This window comes from Eubalaena glacialis, chromosome 17, assembly GCF_028564815.1.
Source record: "Eubalaena glacialis isolate mEubGla1 chromosome 17, mEubGla1.1.hap2.+ XY, whole genome shotgun sequence".
NCBI classification, from domain to species: domain Eukaryota; kingdom Metazoa; phylum Chordata; class Mammalia; order Artiodactyla; family Balaenidae; genus Eubalaena; species Eubalaena glacialis.
In genome coordinates this window covers 67,906,485-67,931,954 of record NC_083732.1, presented here as the reverse complement: position 1 = coordinate 67,931,954, position 25,470 = coordinate 67,906,485, and the positions used below count along the sequence as shown (strand labels likewise).

The window sequence follows — 25,470 nt, the reverse complement described above, 5'->3', positions numbered from 1 at the left end:
TCTCTCACCATCTAGAAGCAGAAGACCCTTTCCTATCTATGCCCATCCTCCTCCCCCACAAATACAGAGTCTTGTAAACAAGTAAATAACCCAGTACTTATACAAAAATCCTTCAAAGGCTCAGGAGAAAATACATCCTCAAAACAGAAGCTAGCAGCTCCAGGAAATGCCCCAAACTCTCTGACCTCACTAGGCCAACAAACTGTATTGCTACAACCTTGCATGGATTGGCAAGAACAAGCAACATGTAGGAATCCATCAAGACGAGCAAGGAAATAAACTCGCTACAACTCTGTTTCATGCTTTAGTTATTTCTCACCTGGACCGTTGCTGGCACCTTGGCAAGCCCTTTTCGTTCATCCGTCTTGCTTTTACTGTCTATTCAAAACACAGAAACACATTTATTTTTTCCCCACCAGCTGTAATTCTCAAACCACCCTTTACTCAGGCAATTATACCAGTTTTCTGTTTCATCAGAGAATTCAATTTAAAATTTTAGTGTCAGTGGTTAAAATACTTCATACATAACTTCAAGTTTGTATGGTTTTAATTCACATTTATGTTTCCATTCACACCCTGCATTCTTTAATTGATTTATTTGTTAGTGATGCCATCTGTAGATTTTAAGTACTGAGCTTTCACAAATGACTTTTCTTCCCCCTCCCAAAGCTGTTTTGAAAACTATTTCCCTCACCTTATTGCAATTAAAGCTGTGCTACATTCTCATTTCCGGAGTTGAACATTTTTATAGCATTGCCTTTTTGTGTCTTTAGATTGTTACAGGTCTGGGCATACGTAGCAGTAACTTTCTAACCACAGAGATAATATTTTTGTGTGGAACCCCTGGGAAGGAGACCTCTAGCTCGAGCTCTGTAATCTGCTCTACAGGCACCAAGATAATCTAAGTCCCCATGGAATAAAAGCAGGCCATTGGTTCTTTGGGTTGGTTGGTGAGCATCCAATTTGTAAATGTGAAGAAGTCCCCTGAGAAGCCTAGAGTTTGTGTATAGGGACAGCTGTCTTCTAGCTTATATTCCATAACCTTTGAGCAAAAGGTCCTTTCCAACTTGGTATATCCACCTCCTAGCCTGGTGCCCAGAGTCTGTAGGTGATCAACAGATGGCTGTTAGATGAGTAAATCATAAATCCAGCTTAGTTATTTTATCAGTCTAAAACAAGACGTGGCTGGAACTTCCCTGGTGGTTCAGTGGTTAAGAATCCGCCTGCCAGTGCAGGGGACACCGGTTCAAGCCCTGGTCCAGGAAGATCCCACGTGCCGCGGAGCAACTAAGCCCGTGCGCCACAACTGCTGAGCCTGTGCTCCAGAGCCTGTGAGCCACAACTACTGAAGCCCGCGTGCCTAGAGCCCGTGCTCCGCATCAAGAGAAGCTGCCACAACTAGAGAAAGCCCGTGTGCAGCAACGAAGACCCAACGCAGCCAAAAATAAAAAGATAAATAAATAAATTTATTAAAAAAATAAATAAAACAAGATGTGGCCATGTACAGCATGAAACAGGGAACAAGGAGAAATGTCATCTTCCTTTTGTCTTCACTCAACCTCTTAAACGTCTTGAAATTATTACGATCTATAAGGATGGAAGATCATGCATCAATCCCCTTTGCCTCTAAAAGTTGTTGACTGGGTGGCATTCTCTCTTCAGTTTTTTCCTGAGCGGTATAATTGTGGTTGATGACACCCACACCCCTGACACCCAAGAGTGTAGAGTCAGCCAGCTATCCTTCAAAACTACATTAGTGTATAGGTGAGTTTTAGGACTTTTTCCTCTTGAAGTTCTTTGCTCCAAATATTTAACTATTACTGGAAAAATCAGTCCTTCAGGATTCTTTCCATGCTTTTAAATCTGCATACAGCAGTGGCTCTTACCTTGGCCGAACGTTGGAATCACCTGGGGAGCTTTAAAACACATTGCTGCCTGGATCCCACCCCAGCCATTCTGATTGAATTGGCCTGGGGCATGGCTTCACAGGGGATTTTGACATTTTCCCAGTTGATTCTAATGTTCAGCCAAGGTTGAGAACTGCTCCTATAAAGTATTATTTTTAAATTCTTAAAAGGCTAGAACTTTAAATATGGCACAAAACTTTTCATTTTGTATCAATACTGCTACTTTTTATACAGTTTTTCATGTTAAAATACTCATAATGACTATCACTAAACTGCATAGAAAAATATTTTTCCAGTGTTGGTGACAGATCACCTGGAAAACTTGTTTTTAAATATGCAAACTTTTAGACCCTACTTTAGAGATTCTGATTCAGTAAACTTGTGCTAAGTCCAAAATCTGTATTTTTAAAAGTGCACCCAAGTTGATTCCCGTGCTTGCTAACCTTGAAGAGGTACTGCCTCAAAAAGACATCTGAATAAGTTAAAACAGGTTAAGGTAGTTCTAACAAGGACATGCCACTTGGTGATCTTGTAATCCTGTGTCATAGAATAAGATCTCAAAGTACAGAGAAAATACAGGTTTACATTTTCTTTGTAAGTTTTGGGAATGCAAATTACATATTGACAACAGCTAGAATTTAAAAAAAAAAATGCATGAATCATCAGTGCATTCATACATTTACTGATGTAAATGCATTAGTGTACAATTCAACCCTATGTAAAAATATAAACTTAAAGATATTAACTTAAATATATTAACTCTACTTCTTTAAGTTAAAAAAAAGATATGAGAGAATTCACGACTGCTACCATGTTAAAAATATATATACATCTGGAATATCTTTCAGTTTAGGCTTAAAAAAATCAGTCCTTGGTCCACAAATGTTTTAAAGGAATAGAAAAAATTTTAAGGCATCCAGTTATGTTGGACAAATTTGATAACAAAGTCTTTGAGCTTTAGGACAAAGCACACATTTTAGTTTAAGGCTGAAAGACTGCTCTCTCTAGCTTAAACTTCCTTGGGAATTTAAGGAAAGAAAATGAATTACTCAAACTGGAACTACATCAAAATGTCAAGTTAACACATTTTGTCTTGTAATGGTGCCAAGGGATCTAATGTCTGAATGATGAGGGCCTTCGGTTTCCAAATCATTTTAAAGATAATTTCATTACCAGGATGCTGAAGTTTTCATTTTATTTTTTTCTCAGCTCTTTCGTATCTCTGCCTTTAACCCATGAGAGGCTAACCAAGACCTGATAAGATCACATTGCAATTAATTGAAAAAGCTTCAAAGAAAAAAAACAAAGGCTGCAAAGAAAAATGTCAACATAGAAGTCCACAGATTGAGAAAAAAATTAAAATTAACAATTTTCTCATGATAGTCAATGATGCCTTTAGTTTTCTCTAAAACTTTTCTTGGGGTTTGAGAGTTGAATAACTGATGTTATCTGAGACAGTATTAGAACCAAGGAAGAACATCAGTGGACTGTGGTTGCTATTGTTGTACGTTTTTCTTGCAAATTTTTCTGATTGGTATTTTTTTTTCCCTAGTATTTGTTCCCTGCTCAGTAACTTTTCCATGACTCTCACACCCAATTCCTAGCCACAGAGATGGGCTTATAACCTGGCTGAACTAATTATAGAACCCACATGTACACACAGTTGGTTCAAAGGTTGGTTACGTGACCCAAGCTGTGCTGATCAGGGTCCGCTCCAGTTCTCAACGCAGAGTGGGAGGAGAAGGGGCCCAGCCTCTGGAGTCAGGGCGTGGAAAAGATGTAAAGGTACGCTGGTGGGAGGCCATCTTTCCCACCATTTGGAGAAAGCCTGTCTACAGTAGGAGAGAATGGAGCAGAGAGAGAGTGGAAATTAGGGGTGGGCAAAGAGAATCCTGGGGCATTGAATCTTGGTTCTAATTCTTGAAGTCTTGGTTTCTGCAGCTTTTCTCTGCTTCTGTGTGCTCTTCTCAAGCATCCTTTCTTGCGACATGAATTAATGAATTCCCTTTTTGGCTTAAGCCATTTGGAATTGGGTTTCTAACATTTGCAACTAAAATTCTAACATAGAATATAAGATCAACTAATCCCACCTATCATTTTACAGACAAGAAAACTGAGATTTACTTGCCCAAGGCCACACATCGTGATTGAATTGCCTTTCTGGCTCTTCAGTCTCCCGGCATGCTGTCACCTCAGAAAGCTGAAACTTTGTTAGTGGAGTCTATGTTTTTATAACCCCAACACATTCATAACAAGCCTCAAGTAGACTAGTGAGTGACTGGATAAACTGGCATCAGTTTTGAGGACTTCAAGAACACACAGAATTTGAGGTTCCCAGAATTTGGGGCTACTGCTCTATAGCCGAGAGTAGCTGCATTGATTATTGCTCCATTTTGAGATTCTCTATAGAACCAAGCCCCCAAAGATACAATTTCCACATTCCTTTCAAGAGTTGAGTTTGTGACACCTTGAATGATCTAAGGAGTTGAGTGTGATTAAAACAAAACCAAAAAACTCCATTTGGTTAAAACATTTTTTATAACTGCTTTACAAGTTGTCAGTACCAAAACACTAAATTCCCAGTAGTCATTAGCAATCTACCATGCAAAGAACATACAGTGGAAACCTGTAAAAAAACCCCTCCATGTCCAACTGGTGATAGGCTAAATAAAATAGATACTGCAGACTTCTGGGGTAGATTGAATTATTGGTCCTAATTCTTCTTGTCATAGCTTCATATACCATTACCTTCTGCCTTATAACTGCTGTGCTTCCCACCACGGGGTCATTTCCCCATTTGACTAACACTGGGCTCGCTCAGGGGAACTTGCTCTGATGAATGTACAGTTAGAGAGTCTAAAGATGTCCCCGTGGTTTGGCTTGTCTTGTCGTGCTTCTGCTACTTGTTAGAGGTGGGAATCTGTATAACTTAAAATGAATAGGCAGTATTTGCACATGCTGGAAAACTCCACAGGTACCAAAGGGTATACAATGAATAGTAAGCATCTTCTTTACCCTCATCCTCAACCACCCAGGTCCCCTCCCCAGAGGAAGCTGGTACCCTCCAGAGAATCCATATACTACAAAGTCAAACAGCAGTATTTACTGAGTCAGAACCAAGGCCAGTAGGTAGGGGTTTCTGGATCAGGCTGGGAGAAATCTTTCCTGAGAAGGATCCAACTCTCTTATTTGAGGATACATTATTTATAATCTGAGAAACCAGCTCCTATAGGCAGACCTGTAAAGGACTTATTACTGTAGACCAACTACCAGTCTACAGAAGCACTTGTCATATAGAGCTATCTCATTTAAACTGTTAAAAATTCACTGTTTCTAAAACAGGCTTAAGATCACTATAGGATATATCTGAAAAATCAGATAGGGGGTTGCTTCTTGGCCTAAAGCAAGTAGCAAATAAGCACATAGTTGGGATTTCAACAAATTTTTCTCTCCTTTTAGGGACAGATCATTCCAATTAAGGCCAAACACTTGAAGAACCACAGTAAAAACAATTTCAATTTTCATCTGCTTACAACAATAGAGAAGTTAACTGTTTTCTCATTCTAACTTCCTTGGGACTAAAACTAAATTTTAAAAATTGAGCTGAAATGGTAACTTATATGTTTAATTTGTACCACAGATGGACTGAACTTGATATTTTCATCTGCAAAAATGTTTAAACCTTTCATTTTCTCCTAAAAGGGTAACGAAATGAACAAAACAACCATTGATCAAATTTAGAAATTTATTTACAAAACTTAATTACTTTGCTTTTAAAAAACAATTATTCAATTCATGAAGATTAACCAAAAACAAACCCCATCAAAGTTTACTACCATAATCTTTCACAGAATCAATGGCTTAAAGAAAAACCACCAATGAATGCTTTCATGTAAAACCAGTGTAAAAAATAGAAACTTTCATTCTAGTGACTAGAATAAAAGCAGATAAATAATCTTCTTTAAAGGGAAAAAGTGCTTGAGGGGAAAAAAATGGTATAACATGTGTAATGCTGGAAATTTAAATACCAGTTTAGTTCCTCATTGCTAACATGGCATTTATATCCCAGATGAGATTTCGTAATTGATCCATAATTTGCTTCAGCTGTTGATTCTTCTGTTTGAGTTTCTGTAAAAACAAAAGAATTTATCAAAAATGTTTCATGAAATATATACCATGAAGGTATAAGACTAAAATGTCATAAGTTAGAACTCTAATGATCCAGACAGAAATTAAGCTAATTTCCTTAAGGCAGAAGGTCTCAATCCTTTTCTGGCCGCAAACATTCACTGCAAGGCATGATGAATTCTAATTCAGCCCCCAGAGGCCTACAGCTCCATCCCCCACCTCCCTTTACTCCTCCACTTCTACCACCAAAGAAAATAAGCTAAATATTTACTTGTTATAAAACCTAAGTACATAGGTTTTCCAAGAGGCAGCGTAGCATAATGGTTAAGAGCACAATCTCTAGAGCCAGACTCTCTGGGTTTATACTCAGCTCCTTCACTAACTAAATATATGACGTTGGCCAAATTACTTAAGCTCTCTGTCCCTCAGTTTCCACAACAGAAAAATGGGGATAATAACTGAACCTACCTCATAAGAGTTTTTATGAGGATCAAAAGATTTGATTCATGTCAAGTGTTAGAACTGTGCCTGGCATACAAGTAAGCATTCAACAAATGTTACTGGTAGGCACAGAACATAAACCGTCAATATAGAATATAAAGTATAATAAAAATGCAATGCCTGATGTAATTGGTCTTTCAAACATGTGGCAGAAGTCACTGTTTGCTCTCAGCATGAAGTGCGATCTAATGCTGAAAACTGAAGACAAGATGGTACAGCCCTGATATAATCTTCTTCATAACTAAGATTTGCTGGATGCCCTGAATGCACATGGCAGGTGTCTCTGTATCTCTAGATCTGGGTTTCTACTAGACCACAGTTTGTAAACTTCTTTTTAAGCATCCTTTCTTCAAATCCTGTGTAGTAAATGTCTGTGTAGATAAAACAAGATAAACATAGAGAATTTCAAAGTGTTTACTAGTTATTATAATAATCATTACTATTAAGTAACCTCTTGGAAACATTACATTTGGAAGGAATATATTTAGTTAGATAATTTTAAAGATACTATATTAAAATACCTCCAGATCAACTAGTACATGTTCATTATAAAGAGACCTAAAAATCTTAATTTTGATTTCATTAAAGAGCAAACTAAGATTAAATAAATCGCTCATATTCTATCTACAGTTAGAGAGGTAACAGGAGGTAAGAAGCTAAAAGGGAGGAAGAAATTCTTATCGGAAAACAGAAAAGCAATTTAAAGAAACTTCAATATTAATTAAATTTAATTCGTATTTGAAAAGAGAATTAACACAGTCAGATTAAAACATATGACCGTAGAGTACACAGGGTAAGCATACAGTATTCAGTACCATAAAGCTCACTTTAACATAGTTTTGGGGAAAAAGATACTATTAGTACTTTAGGTACTCAGTCTCCTTGTTCAGTTTTCACACGCCCGATCTTCTAAGTTCTGTTGTCGTAAGTATGTGGTAGCTGCCTATTAAGTCTCTGTCATCCTAGAGACCAAGAAACTTCTGCCAGCAATCAAGGGTGGCAGCAAAACAGGAATATACGAATAAAGGTGTATATTGGAAGGTCGAAAACCTCAGTCCCAGTTCTGACTTTGCCTCTAACTTGCTATTTGATCTTAGACAAATTCCTTATCCTCAGTTTTCTTCTGTAAGAAATTGGATTATATAATCTATTAGGCCCTTGCCAGTTCTAATTTCTTTATACCCATACATAAGATGAAAATCAGTTACACAGACACATGTAATGAAAACCAGTAAGCTTAGTTCAGGGAACTAATTCAAGGCTTCAAAATGATTCAGTCAGCTGCCCTTTTCCACCAAGCCATCATTCCTCTAAGCTATGAGAGACTTCAGCTACCATGATTCCCTGCTCAATTCTCATTTTTCAGGTGGAAAGTAGAGAAGAACAACTGAATAAGAATAAAAGGAAGAGAAAGAATATGAGTTGATTTTTAAAAAATTATTTGAATTGGTACCTTCTGACATATCTTGAATATGGTCACTTTAAAAAATTTCAGAACTTCTCTTTGGAATGGAATTCTTAGCCTGTAACACATTTTGTTCCATAAATATTTACTGAGGGTGTATTATGTGCCCGGCTCTGGGTTAGGCATTATAAGGGAAGAAAAATGAGTAAGAAACGGTCTGTTGCCTTGAAGAAACTCAGCATGAAGTAGGAAGAAGATATACTGCCCAAACGACTAGACCATAACCTGGTTAAGGCAGATGGCAGGGGAAAAATATCAAATGCTGTGGAACCCCAACTGGTAGGGTCAGCAAACAAGGAAAATATTTTTGTTTGGGGTCTAGAAAAGTTGGTGGTGAGCAAAAAGTGGAAGGAAGGATAAATTTGGTCTTGTTAGTAGATAATGGGGATCCATTAAAATTCTTGAAGAAGAAGAAATATGATTTAAACTGCAGTGAAAAAGGTTAACTGGGCAAATGTGTGTGATGGGTTCTCCTAAATAACTTCAATAGTGACAAATCTGTATCCATGGAAAAGGAGAAAGAGGAGGTATTTAAGTTTTTGAAACAGTTGAAGACCATTCAAAGGCCAAGTCTGGTGAAAGAAGCTTAGTGATCACATTTCAGTATAAATTAAGGAGTAACTAGAAGTAATGAAATTATATTCTTGAGTGGTTAAAAACAGACTTTCAAATCAATATCAAAACAGAGGTTACAGATGGCTCCCACAATGGTTACATCACTGGAATAAATGCTATTTTCAAGAATACTCATTTGGAAATATAAATTCTGATGTACTCATTTAAAAAATTTAGCGTCATTAACTCTTTAAGTAAGAGAACTAAAAAATGTGGGATATTTTCCAGGTAATATTCAACTCTAGGGAATAGTAAAACTTTTTTAAAGTATGATATGTCATCAGGCATTTGGACAGTTTGTCTCAAAGAGGCCACAAAGTTTTAAATTAAAAGAATTAGCATACAAGTAAAATACCTGGAGCCAAAACACATCATGAAAATATCAACAGCAAAGCTGACAGTTATGCTTATTAGTGGTTAAACTGTAAATAAATTTTCATGACATGATACAGGATTTAATATATACAATCTTGCCACTGATTGATTTTAACAGAGGTTGACAGCTGCTGTTATCAAAATCCATCATCTGTGCCTAATTTGTTACATTAACAGGTGAATGTGTAAGTAGAATAGATACTTAAAAAAATATGTTTATGCTAAGTCATACCATGTAATTTACTATTCATACAAAGGCTGTGACAATTGGTCAAAAATGCTTTAACTTCTAACTGCTTGAACTCAATTATATGTCAACTCTGTAAAAACTACCCACATATCTCTTTCAGTTTCATTTTACCATTAACAGAGTACTTCTAAGCAAAATAGAACTCATTCTGATATCCTTAAAATATAGTCTCAAACAAGTGTTCATCCTTTACTTGGGTATTAAGGCTTATGGATTCAAGGACATATGAAAAGAAAATGAAGTATTTTAAAAAGCTAAAAATTTGACTATTAAAATTAGGCCATTCTGCATCTGATAATTTATATCAAATACTGATTACAAATTTCATGCCCCAAAGTTTCATGCCACTATGGTAGACATTAGTGATATATATGTTGTTAGAAACCAGACTGACCATCAATATGTTCTGTACAATTTCAAGTACACAGTGATATTCAGCTGACCCTTAAACAATGTGGGGGACTGGTTCCAGGACCTGCCGCGGTACCAAAATCTGAGGATGCTCAAGTCCCACAGTCTGCCCTCTGTATCCATGGTTCTGCTTCCGCAGATTCAGTCAACTGCATATTGTGTAGTACTGGAGTATTTTATTGAAAAAAACCCGCATATGAGTGGATCTGCACAATTCAAACCTGTGTTGTTCAGGGGTCAACTGTAGTTGAAAAATTAACTCAATTAATTTAAACTACTTTTAATAGCATCTGTGTGATTATGTAATTAGGCCAACATTTTACCATCTGAAGGTGGCTATTTAAAATACACATTTTTCACAGAAACATTCAGGTATGTGTGCCATTAAGGCAGAAAAATATATATCAATTGATCATGAGTTTACTCAGTGTTTTAAAATTTTTCAATTATATTTTAATCTTATATTCTAGAAGGGAGGTACAAAGTTGGAAGAAGTGGGGGAAAAGAAAAAATAAAATACATTAGTACCACTAATTATATATAAGATAACTTGGTTAACAGTCAGAATATGTATTATAGTCAATTCACATTTATAATGTTTTATTTAAGGAATGAGTCAAAAACCTCTTTGGGTCAAAAAATCCACTTTGGTTTTCAGCTGTTAACTTTATTCTCTTCTGCCTTTTTTAGGGGAATTTCAATTTGAGTTAACCAAATCTTAGTCCTCTCCCTCCTTTTTTTTTTTTTTTTTTTTTTGGTTTCTGTTTACTGCTTAATTCTCGACTACTGTCTCAAATTATAGTAACAATTCCCAGGAAGTAAGAGCCATGAGGCCAATCAAATGAATACTTCCTCTGCCATTCAAGAGAAGATATTTTCTCTCTAAATTCTCTTAAAAAAAAATTCCCATGGAAATACAGGGCTAAGCTTTAAATCTGTTTAATTTAAAACATGTAATGGATTCTTTCCTCTTTGTAATAATCTTCAGTTCAATACCATGTTAACTAAAACAAGTTTTATCCCAAAGTTAGAAGTATGTACAACAGCAAATTCAACAGATTCAAATGGTTTATTCAAAATCAAAACGAGTTCTCAAATGCCTGAAGTATAAATGGGAACACAGAATTTAAAATATGGGCTTTTATTCCATAAATAGATGAACGTTCAGAAATACTACTTTGTGCATTGAAATAACCCTGTTGCAGATAAACACTGCGGACTAAACACATGTGTTTATCTTTTCTTTTTTCTCAAACCCTAATAAAATGGCAGGAGAGGAATGAAAAAGCTATAAATCCATGTGGAGAAAAATGATCAGAAAGGAGACAACAGTAGATGTCAGGTGGCACATTTTAAGAATGAAAAGTAGAAGGGGAGCAATAAATGACATGGGAGGAAACTACTGTACAACCCAGATGGATGCAGGAAGGATGCCAATGAGAACGGGCTGATCCTCCACGGAGAACTGGAGACAGGTGCCATCGCAAAGTCAGCACGTGAGGCCCAGGGGACAGAAATGGGAGGGAAACAGCTACAGGGACTAGCGAGAGCCCCAGGTGCTCACTCCCACTCCTCACCAACAGGGGACTGAGTACCCTCTCCCGTGTCCTGTCCCACGTTTCAGGGAACGAGAGGTTTGTTTCCTATGAAATTGAACCAGAACAGCTGGGGATTCAGTGCCACCAGCACAGCAGACGGCAAGAAGACGAGACTATACTCTATGTAGGGCACTGGAAGATTCTTCTCTGAAGAAATGGAATAGCCCTAAAGAAAAAAAGCCTCAGTAAATGATAGTTGGGGGTCCCCCCAAAGAGAAGAGCCTACTTGCTTCCAAATCTCGCTATGATGAAGCCAACTCACAAAGCCTATGATTGGCTTTCTAGTGCTTCTCTCCCAAATATAGATGGCTCATGTTTAAGCATCAGATGCTCACCAGATCTTTTAGAGCCTCCATCTGCAAAGACAACAAAGCATTAACAGGGGTTGGCAAACTATGGCACGTGACCTGTTTTTGTAAGGCCCATGAGCTAAGGATGGTTTTTACATCAGAACAAGGACCATGGGCTTCCCTGGTGGCGCAGTGGTTAAGAATCCGCCTGCCAACGCAGGAGACACGGGTTCGAGCCCTGGTCCGGGAAGATCCCACATGCCGCAGAGCAACTAAGCCTGTGCACCACAACTACTGAGCCTGTGCTCTAGAGCCCATGAGCCACAACTACTGAAGCCTGCAGGCCTAGAGCCCATGCTCCGCAACAAGAGAAGCCACCGCAATGAGAAGCCCGTGCACCGCAAGGAAGAGTAGCCCCCGCTCGCCGCAACTAGAGAAAACCCACATGCAGCGATGAAGACCCAACGCAGCCAAAAATAAATAAATAAAATAATTAAAAAAAAAAAAAAAGGAACAAGGACCACATGTCTCACAAAGCCTAAAATACTTACCATCTGGTCCTTTAAAGTTTGCCAAACCCTGTATGAGAAGATTATGGAAGAATACCTTCTAATTTCTGAGGGAAATTAATTTACAACATAGAATTTTATATCTAGCCAAACGATCAACTGGACAGATACGTGAAGGCTAAAAACTTAAGTCCCTGCATTCCTCCTAAAGAAGCCACTGATGTATGGACCTTACCAAGGGAGAAATAAACCAAGAAAAAGAAAGATAGGAGATTAAGGAAATAGTGAAACCAACAGAAGAGGTGAAGGAAAGCCCCAGGGCAATGGCTGGACAGCAGGCCTAGGGAGCATTCAACCCAGACCTGAAGAGATGGGAGGACTCTGGTGGGGGGGGGGGGTGGAAAACCTGTAAGTCGTCTGATAATTTGATTCTGGAAAGTTGGAAAACAGTACTGAGGTGCGGCCACAGATGTATAAAGAACTAACTAAAATTTTTCAAAATTACAGAATTATTAACTTTAGGAAAACAAAATAATTATTCAAGGAAATGTAATTCTAGTTTACTATGTGGCTTAGCAATAAGCAGTATTTATGTGCCATAATAATATGAACACAGAATATTTACTGAACCCCAATTATGACAATGGCATTGAAAGGACTGGGGGAAGGAAAGTTATGTAGGTGGGTCCAGGACAGAGAGAGACTGTACAGAGAGCTACATCCTCATGTGGAGAAAGAAATACTTTTATACATCATAGTCTTGGTATCAATTACATCCTTTACTTAAAATTCACAAAATTCTACGTCAATAGCTAGTAAGAGTTTTTTGATTACACACTGTCAAAGTATTACTATACTCTGATTATATGATAGGTCTTTAAAAAAAATCAAGAATAGCTTATGACTAAATCATCATATTAGGAAAAAAAGAGGAACTTAGAGAAATGGAAAGTGAAATGAAACTTACCTTTAGAAAAATTACATCTTTCTTAAGTTACACAAGTTTCCCCCCACCCTCCCCCCGATCCCCCCACAAATATCATAATATCTTCTATGGTAGAGAACAAACTATATGTATGTCCCATGTGGTACTCTGAAATCAAAGTTACCATCACAATTGTGTTTTATTTATATATACATTTCATTGTATTTTATAAATAATATCCTTACTACAGAGAAAAATAATAGAACACATCCATTGTGAATTAATACATAGATTATCAACAGAAACATGTAACACTTAATAAATGAATGTCTCATATCTCTGTACTACCAAACACCACTTATTCTTCAAGATCTAAATTAAAAGTTCCCAATCCCCTCCTAATCCCCTCCTAATTTCCTACTGTAAATTGTTTATACTTATTACTGTCAAATTTGCTGGAACTATTCTTCTTAATTTATATTTCACCTCTTAAAAATTGTTTTAAATGTTATTTTAGAAAAATCTATCCATCTTTCTTTTTTCCTGAGTTTTGATACAATTTTTCTTTTAATTTTCCAATATTTTGTTTTGCAAGTCTTATTTTCAACTCTGAAATTCATTTTGACACATGGTGTAATGTAAAAGCTAGCTTAATTTTCCCTAGAAGTGTCTCTTTTTAAAGACTAATTTTCCACACAATCCCTCTTATGTCATATTAAATTCTCATATACAATAGGAAGACTTTTTCTGGCTATTATTTTACTAATCTATTTTTGTGCTGGTATTTCACACTTTATTGTTTTTACAGTATGCTTCATATCACGTTTTAGTTTTTGAAGCAAAGAGTTCTTTATTTTTTTACTCTTATAGGAATTGTTTTATATATGTATTTTAGTATGCTCTCAAGAAAAAAATTCCCATTTGGATTTTATTTGGATTTGTTTTTTGATTGGTATTGCACTAAAATCTTACTATTTTTGTGCAGTTTCAAGAGAATTCATATTTGGATTTGGACTGTTACTGTATTAAAACTATGAAATAATCACGACTGGCATTTTTAGAATAGTTATTGCCCATATAAGAACTTCATGTGTTCTTTCAACTATTCAAAACTTCTTTTATGTATCTTAATAAGTTTAGTTACATATATCATGGAAATAATTCCTAACTAAATATTAGTTGTTGCAATTGTGAATAGTATCTTATATTCTAATTTCTTTATGGCATTATAGAAAAATGGTATCAATCTTGTATTAAGCTCTTTTTTCAAACACTTATTGACTCATTAATCAATGAGCTTCTTTGAGCTTAAGCTTGAGTTAAAATGTTATGTACAAGCTTAAGGAACTTAACAGATTTGTACATAATATTATAACCCCTGTTTCCTAAAGTTTATTTCTGTTTCACTGGCTATAACTTCTAAAATAGTATTAAACACAGTGGTGTAAGGCATCCTATTTTATGCCTATATTTCATCTCTATGAAAAAATGTTGGCTATTTATCTGAAATAAGTTTTTTTTTTAAAAAGACTATCTTGTTAATAGTTTTAAGCATTCGTTGAATCAGCAGCATTTGAAGTCTATCAAATGTCTTTTAGATCTGAGAAAAATAAATTTTTTTTTCAATTTAATCTACTGATATTACATATTATATATGTAAACTGAGTCATCCTCCTCTACCTCAGAAAACCCTCTGTGGCTGTGGTGGATTAATTAATACCCTGATGAATTCTATTAACTAGCATTAAGAATTTCAGGAGTGGGGCAGGAGGTGGGAGCGTGTATTTGTAAGTGAAGGAGCGAGATTGGTAGTTTTATTTACTGTGCTATTTGTTAGGTTTTGGTAAGCCATGTTTCCACCACAGAATGAACTGACAACATTCCTTATTTCCCTATGTTTCTAGAGAACTATCTGAACATTATCTTCTGAACTTCTAAAAGTACTCAGCAATAAATTCAAGTTAGGAACTTTTGGGGGGTGGAGGGTGGGATGGGGTAGTGCTTTGATAACTCAATTTCTTATTCAGCTGTTGAGACATTCACCTCTCCTACTTGTAAATTTTTATCATTTGCTGCTCCAAATATGCTCTAAGCTAGAGAGCTACAATTATGCCTAGAAAAGAAAAAAGTAAATGGGTTGTGACTGAGTGCCTATGAGGCTTTTCTAAGAGCTTTATTGCCTGAATTCTGTGATCTCTCTTCTGACTATTCAGATGGCATTTCTGCTTACCTTTTAGTTCTGGGTTGTACTCTAAGTAGGTTAAATTTGTCACAGAAAACAACTTCAGGTAATTCTATAATTCAAATTATGTTTTTGAGTTACACAGACTCCCTTGTAATTTGTATCAATAATTCGGAAATATAAAACATACAGACTAGCAACTCACTTTATTGACTTCAGCAATTTCTCGCCTCTCTTCACTAGCAAAACGAGGTGGGCCGGCCCGGTCATCATTCTTTGAGCCATCTTCTTCCACGTATGGAATAAGTTGCTGGGAGTGACAGACAAAAGTTAAAAAAATCAAACATATGACACACAATTTCCAATTATACTGGTATAGATAATGCATCCGATTAAGATCAATTTTTATACTTTTCTCTTAATAGTACAAAAATACATTTTAATTCAAATGATGACCTAAAATAAAAGCCTTAGAAGTCTGTCATTTCAGTGCACTCTAACATTAGCTTTTCAGGTTTCTTTTGCAAAATAGTCCTTTTAGCAAAATTAGTTGTCACATATAATTAAGTAATATCCTAATTAAGTAATATCCTACTCAGTCAATCAGCAAGTATTAATTGGCAGATAGTGGGTGAGGAGACACTGCAAAAATAATGACAAATAAGATACAAGTCCTACCCTTAAGAAATTTATAGTTCATTGAGATGGAACAGGCTTTCCTTCATCTATACTAAAAAGAAAGGAACTTCATGGATGTGTATTATATAAATGTGATTTACTTGCTATCTAGTATCTGTGCAGATTTCTAGATGTCTTTTAGTTGGGAGAAAGTTTTTTTGTAAGAGAAGAAAATGTATATAGCAGTGAAACTTCTAGCAGGATTATAATTAAATACGTATGATTTGTGATGAAGTTTATTTGATGAAGCCTCTTGTAGATGCGACAGAGACTTCAGGAATTATCTAGTCCTTCCATCTTATATTACCAATGCAGGAACAGGACAGAGGTAAATAACTGGTACAATCAGGAGTCAATCTGGCCAAACTTCTATGAATTCTTGGGACAAATATAAACTTGCCCACATTCACAGCTACTTTCTTCCTTTCCTCTCTCCTAACGCAAGCAGAGTGGTCTTTCCTCCTGAAGACACTTAGTCTCCATTCCTGTGCCCTGATTCCTCTGCCCTCCTGTCTTCATTATTTATTTCCCCCAACCTCACCCTACCATTTTCTTCCTTTTTTATCTAAACATGTTCTCCCATTTGGAGGAAAAAATCCCAAACCCTCAACTCTATCCCTCCTTCCATCTACTGCTTTCTTCTCTTGCTTTTAATAATCTAAGCTTCTTGAAAGATGGATATCCACTTTCTGGCTTCAGTTCCTTATTTCCTGTTTAATCTTCAGCTCACTGTGATATGACTTCTTGTTGCTACCTTTCACAGAAGCTCTGCTCAGATATACCAACAATTAATCTGGTGGACAGTTTTCATTCTTTATTTTCCTTGACTTCTCTGCAGCATCTGTCAATATCAACCACATTTCCCATCTTGCACATCTCTGACCACTTCTTTTCAGGCTGTATTGCAGTTTACTCTTTCACTGTTCACTCTTTACATGCTGATCACTCAAACAAGAAAGCACTGATCACAGGAAACTGTTCGTTATATGTAATGAGAGAACATCCAAACCTTCCCAGCTACCTTTGGTGGCAGAGATTTAACTTGTCAACAGGAAAAGGGCACCTATAAAAATATCATATACCTAATTAACTAAAATATATCTATGATCCGAGATTAAGTTAAAAAAATATTTAAAAACTAGAGTGATTCCACTAAGATAATTTAAATTAATAATGATAAAAATAGTTATAACCTTTTATCCATAAAGAACTTACATGAAAACCACTTTAAAAGGATTTTACAATACTATTAATATGCCTACTAAAACATCATGCACTGATTTAATTAAAATGAGACACTGGAAGCAATAATAAAAATTGCCACAGACAACCCTCTCCTCCCAACAACAAAAATTTACTATCAGCCTGGATGTTAAAGTCTACTAGAAATTATTAACATGAAAAGACAGTAATAATTCTATGCATATATATATATCTCACAATTTCATCTTCTGTAGTCAAAAGCAAAACCAGTATGTTTAATAATCTGGAATATGGTGAAAATAGAAGAGAGAAAGGAAAAAATTACAAATGTGCTGAGACTATCTTAGACTCATCCTCCCTCTACCACTAAAACTTGCCTCTACTGGAATGGGATCCATCCCTCCGCAGTTTTCATTGCATTTATCATAGACCAATCTCAGCTTCCTGAAGAGAATAGAGAGTTGGCGAAGATGATCCTGTAGCTTTGCTAACCGGTCTTGATATGTTCCAGTATGGTAAGTGACACCGTTTGGCAGCTTCTCAACAAAAAAACAAAAATATAAGGTAATGAAAATCAAGATTTTCTTTAAGTAAAGCTAGCAAAAAGAAACAATCTTTAAGCAATGCATAAAAGCAAGCTGTTCCTCACAGTTAATCAAGTGCAATTTTAAGAATTTAAGAGTAATACATGTTCATTTATTAATTAGCTCCTTGGCATACTGTAAAGCAGCTCTAGAAAAGTCTTTGTGATAAGCCTCTATGATCACTTGAAATGCTTTCCACCTCTAACTTTTGATTATATCACAGCTTTGTATTATAACTTTAAAAAGAATACACAATTTTAATATCACTTACAATTATATAAAGGCAGCAAGCTTCTGAACTCAATCAGGAAGTTAAAAACAAAATACAATTTAAAGGAAAAGAAGAAGAAAAGAAAAAAATTAAGATCAGGACTTTTCAGCAGAAGAAAAAGAAGAGTATGCTGCCACTGTTGCAAAAATAATCTCAAAATACCTTAAATATGATAAGATAATTAAGATACTCAAGGCATGCATTAAAACATAAAGCTGTCACCAGAAGTTTTACTTTAAAAGGAAATCAATAGCAGGAGATAGGTGCAAATCAATCTGTACTTGAACATCATTAATAAATTATTACAAGTAACTGCTATGATCATAACTCTGTGTTGGATGCTTATATATTTTTAATTCAGGAATTTTATCAAAAGAAGCCAAAAATATATACTGAAATGACAAAAACCACAGATAAATGGAAAAACTACTACTTATTTAGAACTAAATGCACCTTCTGTGCAGTGCTGAAACTCACAAACAAAATCTTCCTTTCTCTGTACATCTTTACAGTATTTTATTCCCACAATTTGAGCTGTGAAATCATCCTGAAATTAGAATTAACAAAATTTGTACCATGTTTTCTAGTATACGAGGTAATTTCATTATAAGCACTCATACATACACTTACCCTGGGGAATAAAGTGACTTAAAACCAAGACCCAAACTACGGTCTAATAGCTAGAAGATCAGTCCAGTCTTTCTAAACCTCAGTTCATCCTTTTTTTCTTTTCTAAACAGATGAGGTAGGAATGCAAAAAAAAAAAAAAAAAAAAAAAGCCTGATAGAGTGTTCAGAGAAGAAAGAAAACAAGACACGCTATCATTACAAGTAGGTAAAACCATAAACACTAAAAAAAAAAAAAAAAAAAGACTGTAAAGGCCTATACGTAGTTGTTAAAAGGTGTAATAGTTGATAAAAGATGTAATATATGAAGATAGGCTTAATAATTCATTTTCTTCTTTTCTCTCATTTCCAAATTTCCTGTAATGTTATGTTTATAAGTTAAGGAGATGGATCGTCTGAAATTCTTTGAAATGAGTTTTATTAGGATTTTTGGAAATTCTCAAGAATTAAAACATCCTGAGGATTATATCTCAAAGAAATGTGATAAAAGTACCAAGGACTGAATTAGTGAAAACAGTTTAAAGGAGAAAAGCATTAAGAGTTCACCCCCCAATACAACGTAGGATTTCTCATGACCTTTCAATTTATGAACTTTCACAAACATTAACAAATAAGAGAAAAGTTTCAAAGGGTCACTGCTTTCTTTTTTGGGTGATAATAAGAAGTATAATGATTACATCTTGCATACAGAAGCAGGCTCTACCTTTATTATGGTACTGACTACGTTGAGTACTTTGCCCATATTTTGTATTTAATAAAGACTAGAAGCAACTGACCTTTATATCCCTGTATTTAGTATAGTGCACACACACAGAAAGTTTTAAAGTACAGTCTGGATTATTTTACTTTCATGAATTATTTTTTCCATAAATCGACACTTAAAATTCGCTAAGAATTCTGTGTTATGCAAAAGAACTCTTGATAAATCCTTTCATAAAGGAAAACAAAATCCTTTGAAATACAAAGAACCACCCTCCTCAAATTCACCCTCTTAGCAAGTCTGGGTATTAGTTTTCACATAGAGCATCAGCTTCTCAAAGAAGGAAGCAATTAATTCTTCAAATAATTCACTGTACACTTTTCATGTGTCAGACACTGTTCTAGAATCTGAGGTAGAGCAGTGAACATGAGAGAGACAAGTTTCCTATACTATAGAGTATAAGTTATAATAGTGCCTAGGAGCTCTTGGGATATACTATATAATGTAGATGTTTAGCTAACAAGCTCATCAATAACCATCTCACTAATGAATACTGAATATCTGTAAATAAATATGTGATCATACCACTAGACACTAAAAAGGCATTCAACTAAATTCAACATCCATTCTTAAAACAAATATAAAACTCTTAATAAAAATTCCCCAACACGATAAAATACATTTATCTCAGTTAAAAAGTCAGCATCATGATTAATGTGGAAATATTACAAGCATCTGCACTAAAGTCAGGAACAGAACAGGATGTCTACTAAGACCACTAATACTACCAATGAACACTGTTCTGGAGGTACTGGCCAATGCAGTCAGAGAAGAAAAAAAAGTTGAAATATTAAAAAGCTGTGGTATAATCGTCACTATTTACAAATGATATAAAGTGCTGCTATCAATAAAGGAAGTCAAGAGAGAGATGGGTACAAAATTAATACACAGAAAACCATAGCTCTGCTTTCATATATAAAGACAAAAGAAAATGAGAAAGGAAAAAGACCCCATTTACAACAGCAACAATAAAGATAAAATATCCAGATAAAATATTTGACTTAAAAAATGTCAAGATAAATATGAAAACTTAAAATACTTCATAGAGACACAAAAAAGGATATTTTGTGTTCTTGGTTAATAAGACTCAACATCATACCAATATAAAGTCTCTCTAGGTTAAATCAACCAAATAAAAGCACTAACAGGATTTTCTCAGAACTATTAAGGTGATTCTAAAGTACATGTGGAAAGATAAGAGCCAGGGCAATTTTGAAAAATAGGTGTAAATACTTTATAGAGCCTCAATAAATATAAGAAAGTTTGCCATTACTACATAAAAGAAGGCAGCTAAGTGGAATAGAGCATCCATAAATTGATTCGTTTATATGAAGTAGCATCTGAAATCAATGGGGGAGGAAAACAAATTATTCAATCAACCTTTTGGAAAAAGTAAAGCTGGGGCCATGCCTTACACCTCATACTAGGATAAATTCCATACGGATCAAAGTTTAGGTATAAAAATTGAAACAACTGAATTTTTCCTGATTTTGGAGTGGGGAAGGACTTCCTAACTTAGACATTGAACCTAAAAAGACTGATAAATTCAGCTACCTTAAAAAAAATATATGTATGGCAAAAGGTAAACAACAGACTGGGGGAAAAAATACTTGCAAGTTATATCATACAGAGCAAGTTTTTCTAATATGTAAATAGCCAAATCTTATAAGTTGGGGGAGAGGGTAAAAAAGACCAAAAAAAAAAAAAAAAAAAAAGATAGAAAAATCGGCAAATAATATGAACAGGCAGTTAACGGAAAAGGAGACAGAAATGATTCATAAAAATATGAAGAGATGCTGGGACTCATTAAGACTAGGAGAAATGTAAAGTAGATTTTCACCTATCAAATGATCAAAGATCCAGAGATATAATTTGCTGTGTTAGTCACAGCCTGATTGTTGGTCAGGAAATGGTAGCATAAGCTGGTACAACTTCCATGGAGTGCAATTCATCATAATTTATCTAATTACAGAAGCACAAAGCCATGTCTAAGAATTATCCTGCAGGTATACTTGAGCATTTATGTAGGAAGGTATTCACTACAGTATAACAGAGATTAAAAGCAATCTAAATGCCCTTCACTAGAGGACTGGCTAAATAAAGCACAGTATGTGCATGCAGTGGATTACTATACTGTACACCTTAAAAGGAAAAGGAAGTATTTTCTGTATAGATATGAATAAACTCCAAAATGTACCAAATGAAAAAAGCAAGGTGCAAAATGTGTATAATATACTAGTATTATCTGTGCAAAAAGGGAGGAAATGAAAGAATATACATATACATTTGCTTAAATATGCACAGACGATCTGGAAGGATATACTAGGATAGTAATAAAAATCAATAATAATCATCACCTGTGGAGAGAAGTTAGCTAGCAGATAGTGATGGGAGGGGGAATGTTCACTGTAATGTCCTTTTTTATTTCTGAATTCTGAATGTATTATATATTCAAAACAATTTTTTTTTTAAGATTTAAAGCATAACAAATAGAACAAAAGCAATACGTTCTTATGCAGGGAATCTTAATCTGGGATCTTGCGATCTTTGGGGAGACATCTGTTAACCCCCTGATGTTTTATTCAAAATGTTTACATGTGCATTTTTCTCAGAAGAGAGTCCATAGTTATCATTAGATTTTCAAGAGGCTAAAGGACAACTAATAAAGAACCATTTCTCTAAAACAAATGCTCAGAAATAACCTCAGCAGTTGATATTTCTGGCACTTCATCCTTCTAGATTAATAATATAGAAGATAATTTTAAAAATTTGAATACTTAAAAAAATGCATTAATAAATAGCTTATATGTAGTCTTGTTTGTACCACTTCTCTTAGCTTTTTATAAATGAAGGAGCACATTGTTGCTTCATTTCCAGCCAATTATGATACGGCCCACAGGGTCTTAGAGGAGTTAAATCACAGAATTCACAATATAAGAAGCACAAAGAAATAACTATTGTAGTCCCTTACAAATTGGTTTTGAATATATGTCCACATGTAATCTAGTTATTAATAATACTTTTTTGAAAGAGTTCAGTTCTTTCATTGTTGGTTATGGATGTGTATTGTATCTCTGTTAATAGTACAAATTGTTTGACAGCAAGTTAGTATTATAAAGAGGTTAGTAGGACGAGCTACCAGTCATGTGTGATGTTGGGTAAAGTCTTCTCTTTTTAAGCCTCAGTTTCCTTAACTGTAAAATCGGGATAAAAATACTACTTAGAACTGTTCTTATAACAGTATACCTGACCAAGGAAAGTACTTGATATATGTAAGCTATTAGCTCTACTAGTCCAATACAGCAGGTTGAAAATAAAGAAATATTTGCTAAATTCTGAGATCATTTAACCCATACTTTAATCATCTTATATATTAATCTATTAATTTTTAAAACAATAGCCAAAGATTTCATATCTTCTCTTGGATTCCCTTTGTATTTTACTTCACACTGGCTTTATTGACATGGTCTTAAAAGATTTCCACACAACTGTATTACTTCTAGAATCAAGAGGAAAAAAAAAACTCAACCATTAAAAAAAAAAAAGCAATAAAACATTCTTTAGTGCACCAATTGAAATAAGAGTTCTAAAGTTCTAAGAGTCTGAGGGCCTGGTTTCAAATTTACCCTACACTGACTAGATTTGGACAAGTCACTTCACCTCTCAGAATCATAGAATCCTCATCCATAAAACAAGAATGATATCCACATCACATAGTAGTAAAGCTAAGCATTAAAAATGGGTTAGCAAAATGGTGCTGGAATAATTGGATATCCAAATGCAAAAAAAAAAAGCACTCAGATCCATATCTATCATTATATAAAAAAATTAACTCCATGCGGATCATAGACCTCAGTGTAAAACCTAGAACTATAAAACTTCCAGAAGAAAACATAGGAAATCTTTGCCACCTTGGGTTAGACAAAGATTTCTTAGATATGGCACCAAAAGCAATGTCTGTAAAAGAACAAATCAGTAAATTGGATTCCATCAAAATTTAAAATATCTGTTCTTCAAAAGGCAATGTGAAGAGAATGAAAACACAAGCCACAGACTGGGAGACAAAACAAAAAGACATACAATACAAAAAAAGAAAATAAAAGACATACAATAACAAGTGCTGGCAAGAATGAGGAGTAACTAGAAGGCTCAAGCACTGCTGATGAAAATGTGAAATGGTGCAGCCACTTTGGAAAAGTTTCTTAAAATGTTAAACAGACATTTCCCTTATAACCCAGCAATTCCACTCCCAGGCATCTATCTACTCAAGAGAAATGAAACACATGTTCACACAAACATTTGTAGCTGAACACTCATAGCAGTATTATTTATGATAGCTCCAAAGTGGATACAACCCAAATGTCCATCAACAGATGAACAGATACGCTAATTGTGTTATATTCATACGGTAGAACACTGTTCAGCAATGAAGAGGAAGGAACTACTGATATATGCTGAGTGAAAGGAGCCACACCACCCGCCCGCACCAAAAATCCCAGTGTATGTTATATCAAACTCTATAAAATGCAAACTAATTTACGGTGCCAGAAAGCAAAGCAGAGATTGGCTGTGGATGAAGGCCAGAAGTAAAAATTTAAAAGGGGCACGAGGAATCTTTGTGGGGTGATGGATGGTTTCACAAGTACACGGGTCAAAACTTTAAATGCATTGTACTGTACGTCAATTATACCAAAATAAAGCAGTTTAACAAAATGCTTAGCAGAATCTGAATTCAACACCTTGGACCCTCAAAAAGTATTCTGTGGTAAAAAATGAGATTAAAATAATCCCAAGAGCATGGCGGAGGGAGACTCACCTCTACCTTGAAAGATACAGGAGTTCGCCTAGAAACCTGAGAACCCGGTCGAATCTAGAAAATGTGGCTTCAATCTTCCAGAAATCCGCCATGGAAAACATCACCTCCACATCTTGGGGACAGACACATTACTGGGGAACGCTTCTGAATGTAAATGGGGGCGACCACATACTCGAGGTTTGGCCAGGGCAGCCGCGTCGACGCCCAGGGGCCCCACGTAACAAACCAGCAGCCCCTTCCCTGGCAGAAACATCCCGCTTTCTCCACGCACGGCCATGAGCGGAGCTCTCCTTCCTTCCCACCTGCATGTTTCTCAGGAGCTGGAAGATCTCCATGGTGCGGTACACGATGTCCTGGACCGTCTCCTGCCCGATCCGGCAGAGCGATGCGGTGTTGACCTCCCGGGCCGCCTGCTGGGCCTGGGGCCCGGCGAAGGGCCCGGGCGCCATCCCCGACGCCGCCAACGGAGGGGTGGACATGGCGTGGCAGTGGCGTCAGGTCAGCAGGGCTGCAGAGTAGGCGTCAGGGGGTCCGCCCGACGCTCGGCGGTCGCTGGCCTCGGCGTGAGCAGAAGCTTCTAAGACTCGGGCGGTCTGATTTCAACACAGCTGCCGCGACTTCCGCCACCGTGACGTAACACGTCATCAAACGTCACGGGGACTGCGCACTCGGCGGGGTCCCTGGGAACCTGTGTCAGCGCAAGGTCGGCCGGGATTGGACTGGACGCCCGGGCGGGGCGGGACGGACGGGTTGAGTAGCCAATCACCGGCTGTACTCTAGCCAGAGGGGGCGGTGCGCGTGGTGGAAGGCCGGTGGGCTTTCCCACCACTTCGTTACCCACTCTCAGCCAGTGGTTAGAATTCTTGATAGAACGCTTACTTCGTCTTAATTTCCTTGCTGATCATTTTTTTTTTATAACAAGCGTACTTAGTTTGTAGTAGTATTGTCCTTTCACAACTAGAAGGCAGGCCCAGAGGGGCTAGTTTGACATGATTAGTCGCATACAGCTTGCAACTGATAACCTGCGATTTGAGTTTTTGATCTTCATGCTTCACTGTGACCTGACACCAACTCCGCATTTGTTGTTGGTCCCCGCTGAAAAGTTGGTTTATTCGGGAAGCTTTCCCGATCACCGGAAGTATAAAATTAATACTTCTCTCTCACATACACCATCCCCCCACCCCCTTCCCCTTTCTGACTTCGGCACTATGTTGTATACAATTTTCAGTTTGTTTACATTCTGACTTCTCCTCGCCTTATTCACACACACTAGAATGCAAACTTTGTAAAAACAGAGACTATGTTTTATTCGCTTACTGTATTCTCAATGCTTAGTGATTGGCACATAGAAGGTGCTCGATAAATACATGTTATGA

General features: G+C 36.2%; 1 protein-coding gene across 1 annotated transcript; it reads right to left on the bottom strand.

Annotated features, from left to right (window-relative positions):
- Positions 1–5,638: 5,638 nt before the first annotated feature.
- Positions 5,639–24,735, bottom strand: MED30 (mediator complex subunit 30). The gene is made up of 4 exons (XM_061171814.1): positions 24,397–24,735; positions 17,415–17,573; positions 15,362–15,466; positions 5,639–6,035 (listed from the first exon to the last, which is right to left on the bottom strand). The coding sequence occupies exons 1-4, from the start codon at positions 24,571–24,573 to the stop codon at positions 5,940–5,942; spliced, it is 537 nt and encodes a 178-aa protein (XP_061027797.1). The 5' UTR covers positions 24,574–24,735; the 3' UTR covers positions 5,639–5,939.
- Between the last annotated feature and the right edge of the window lie 735 nt (positions 24,736–25,470).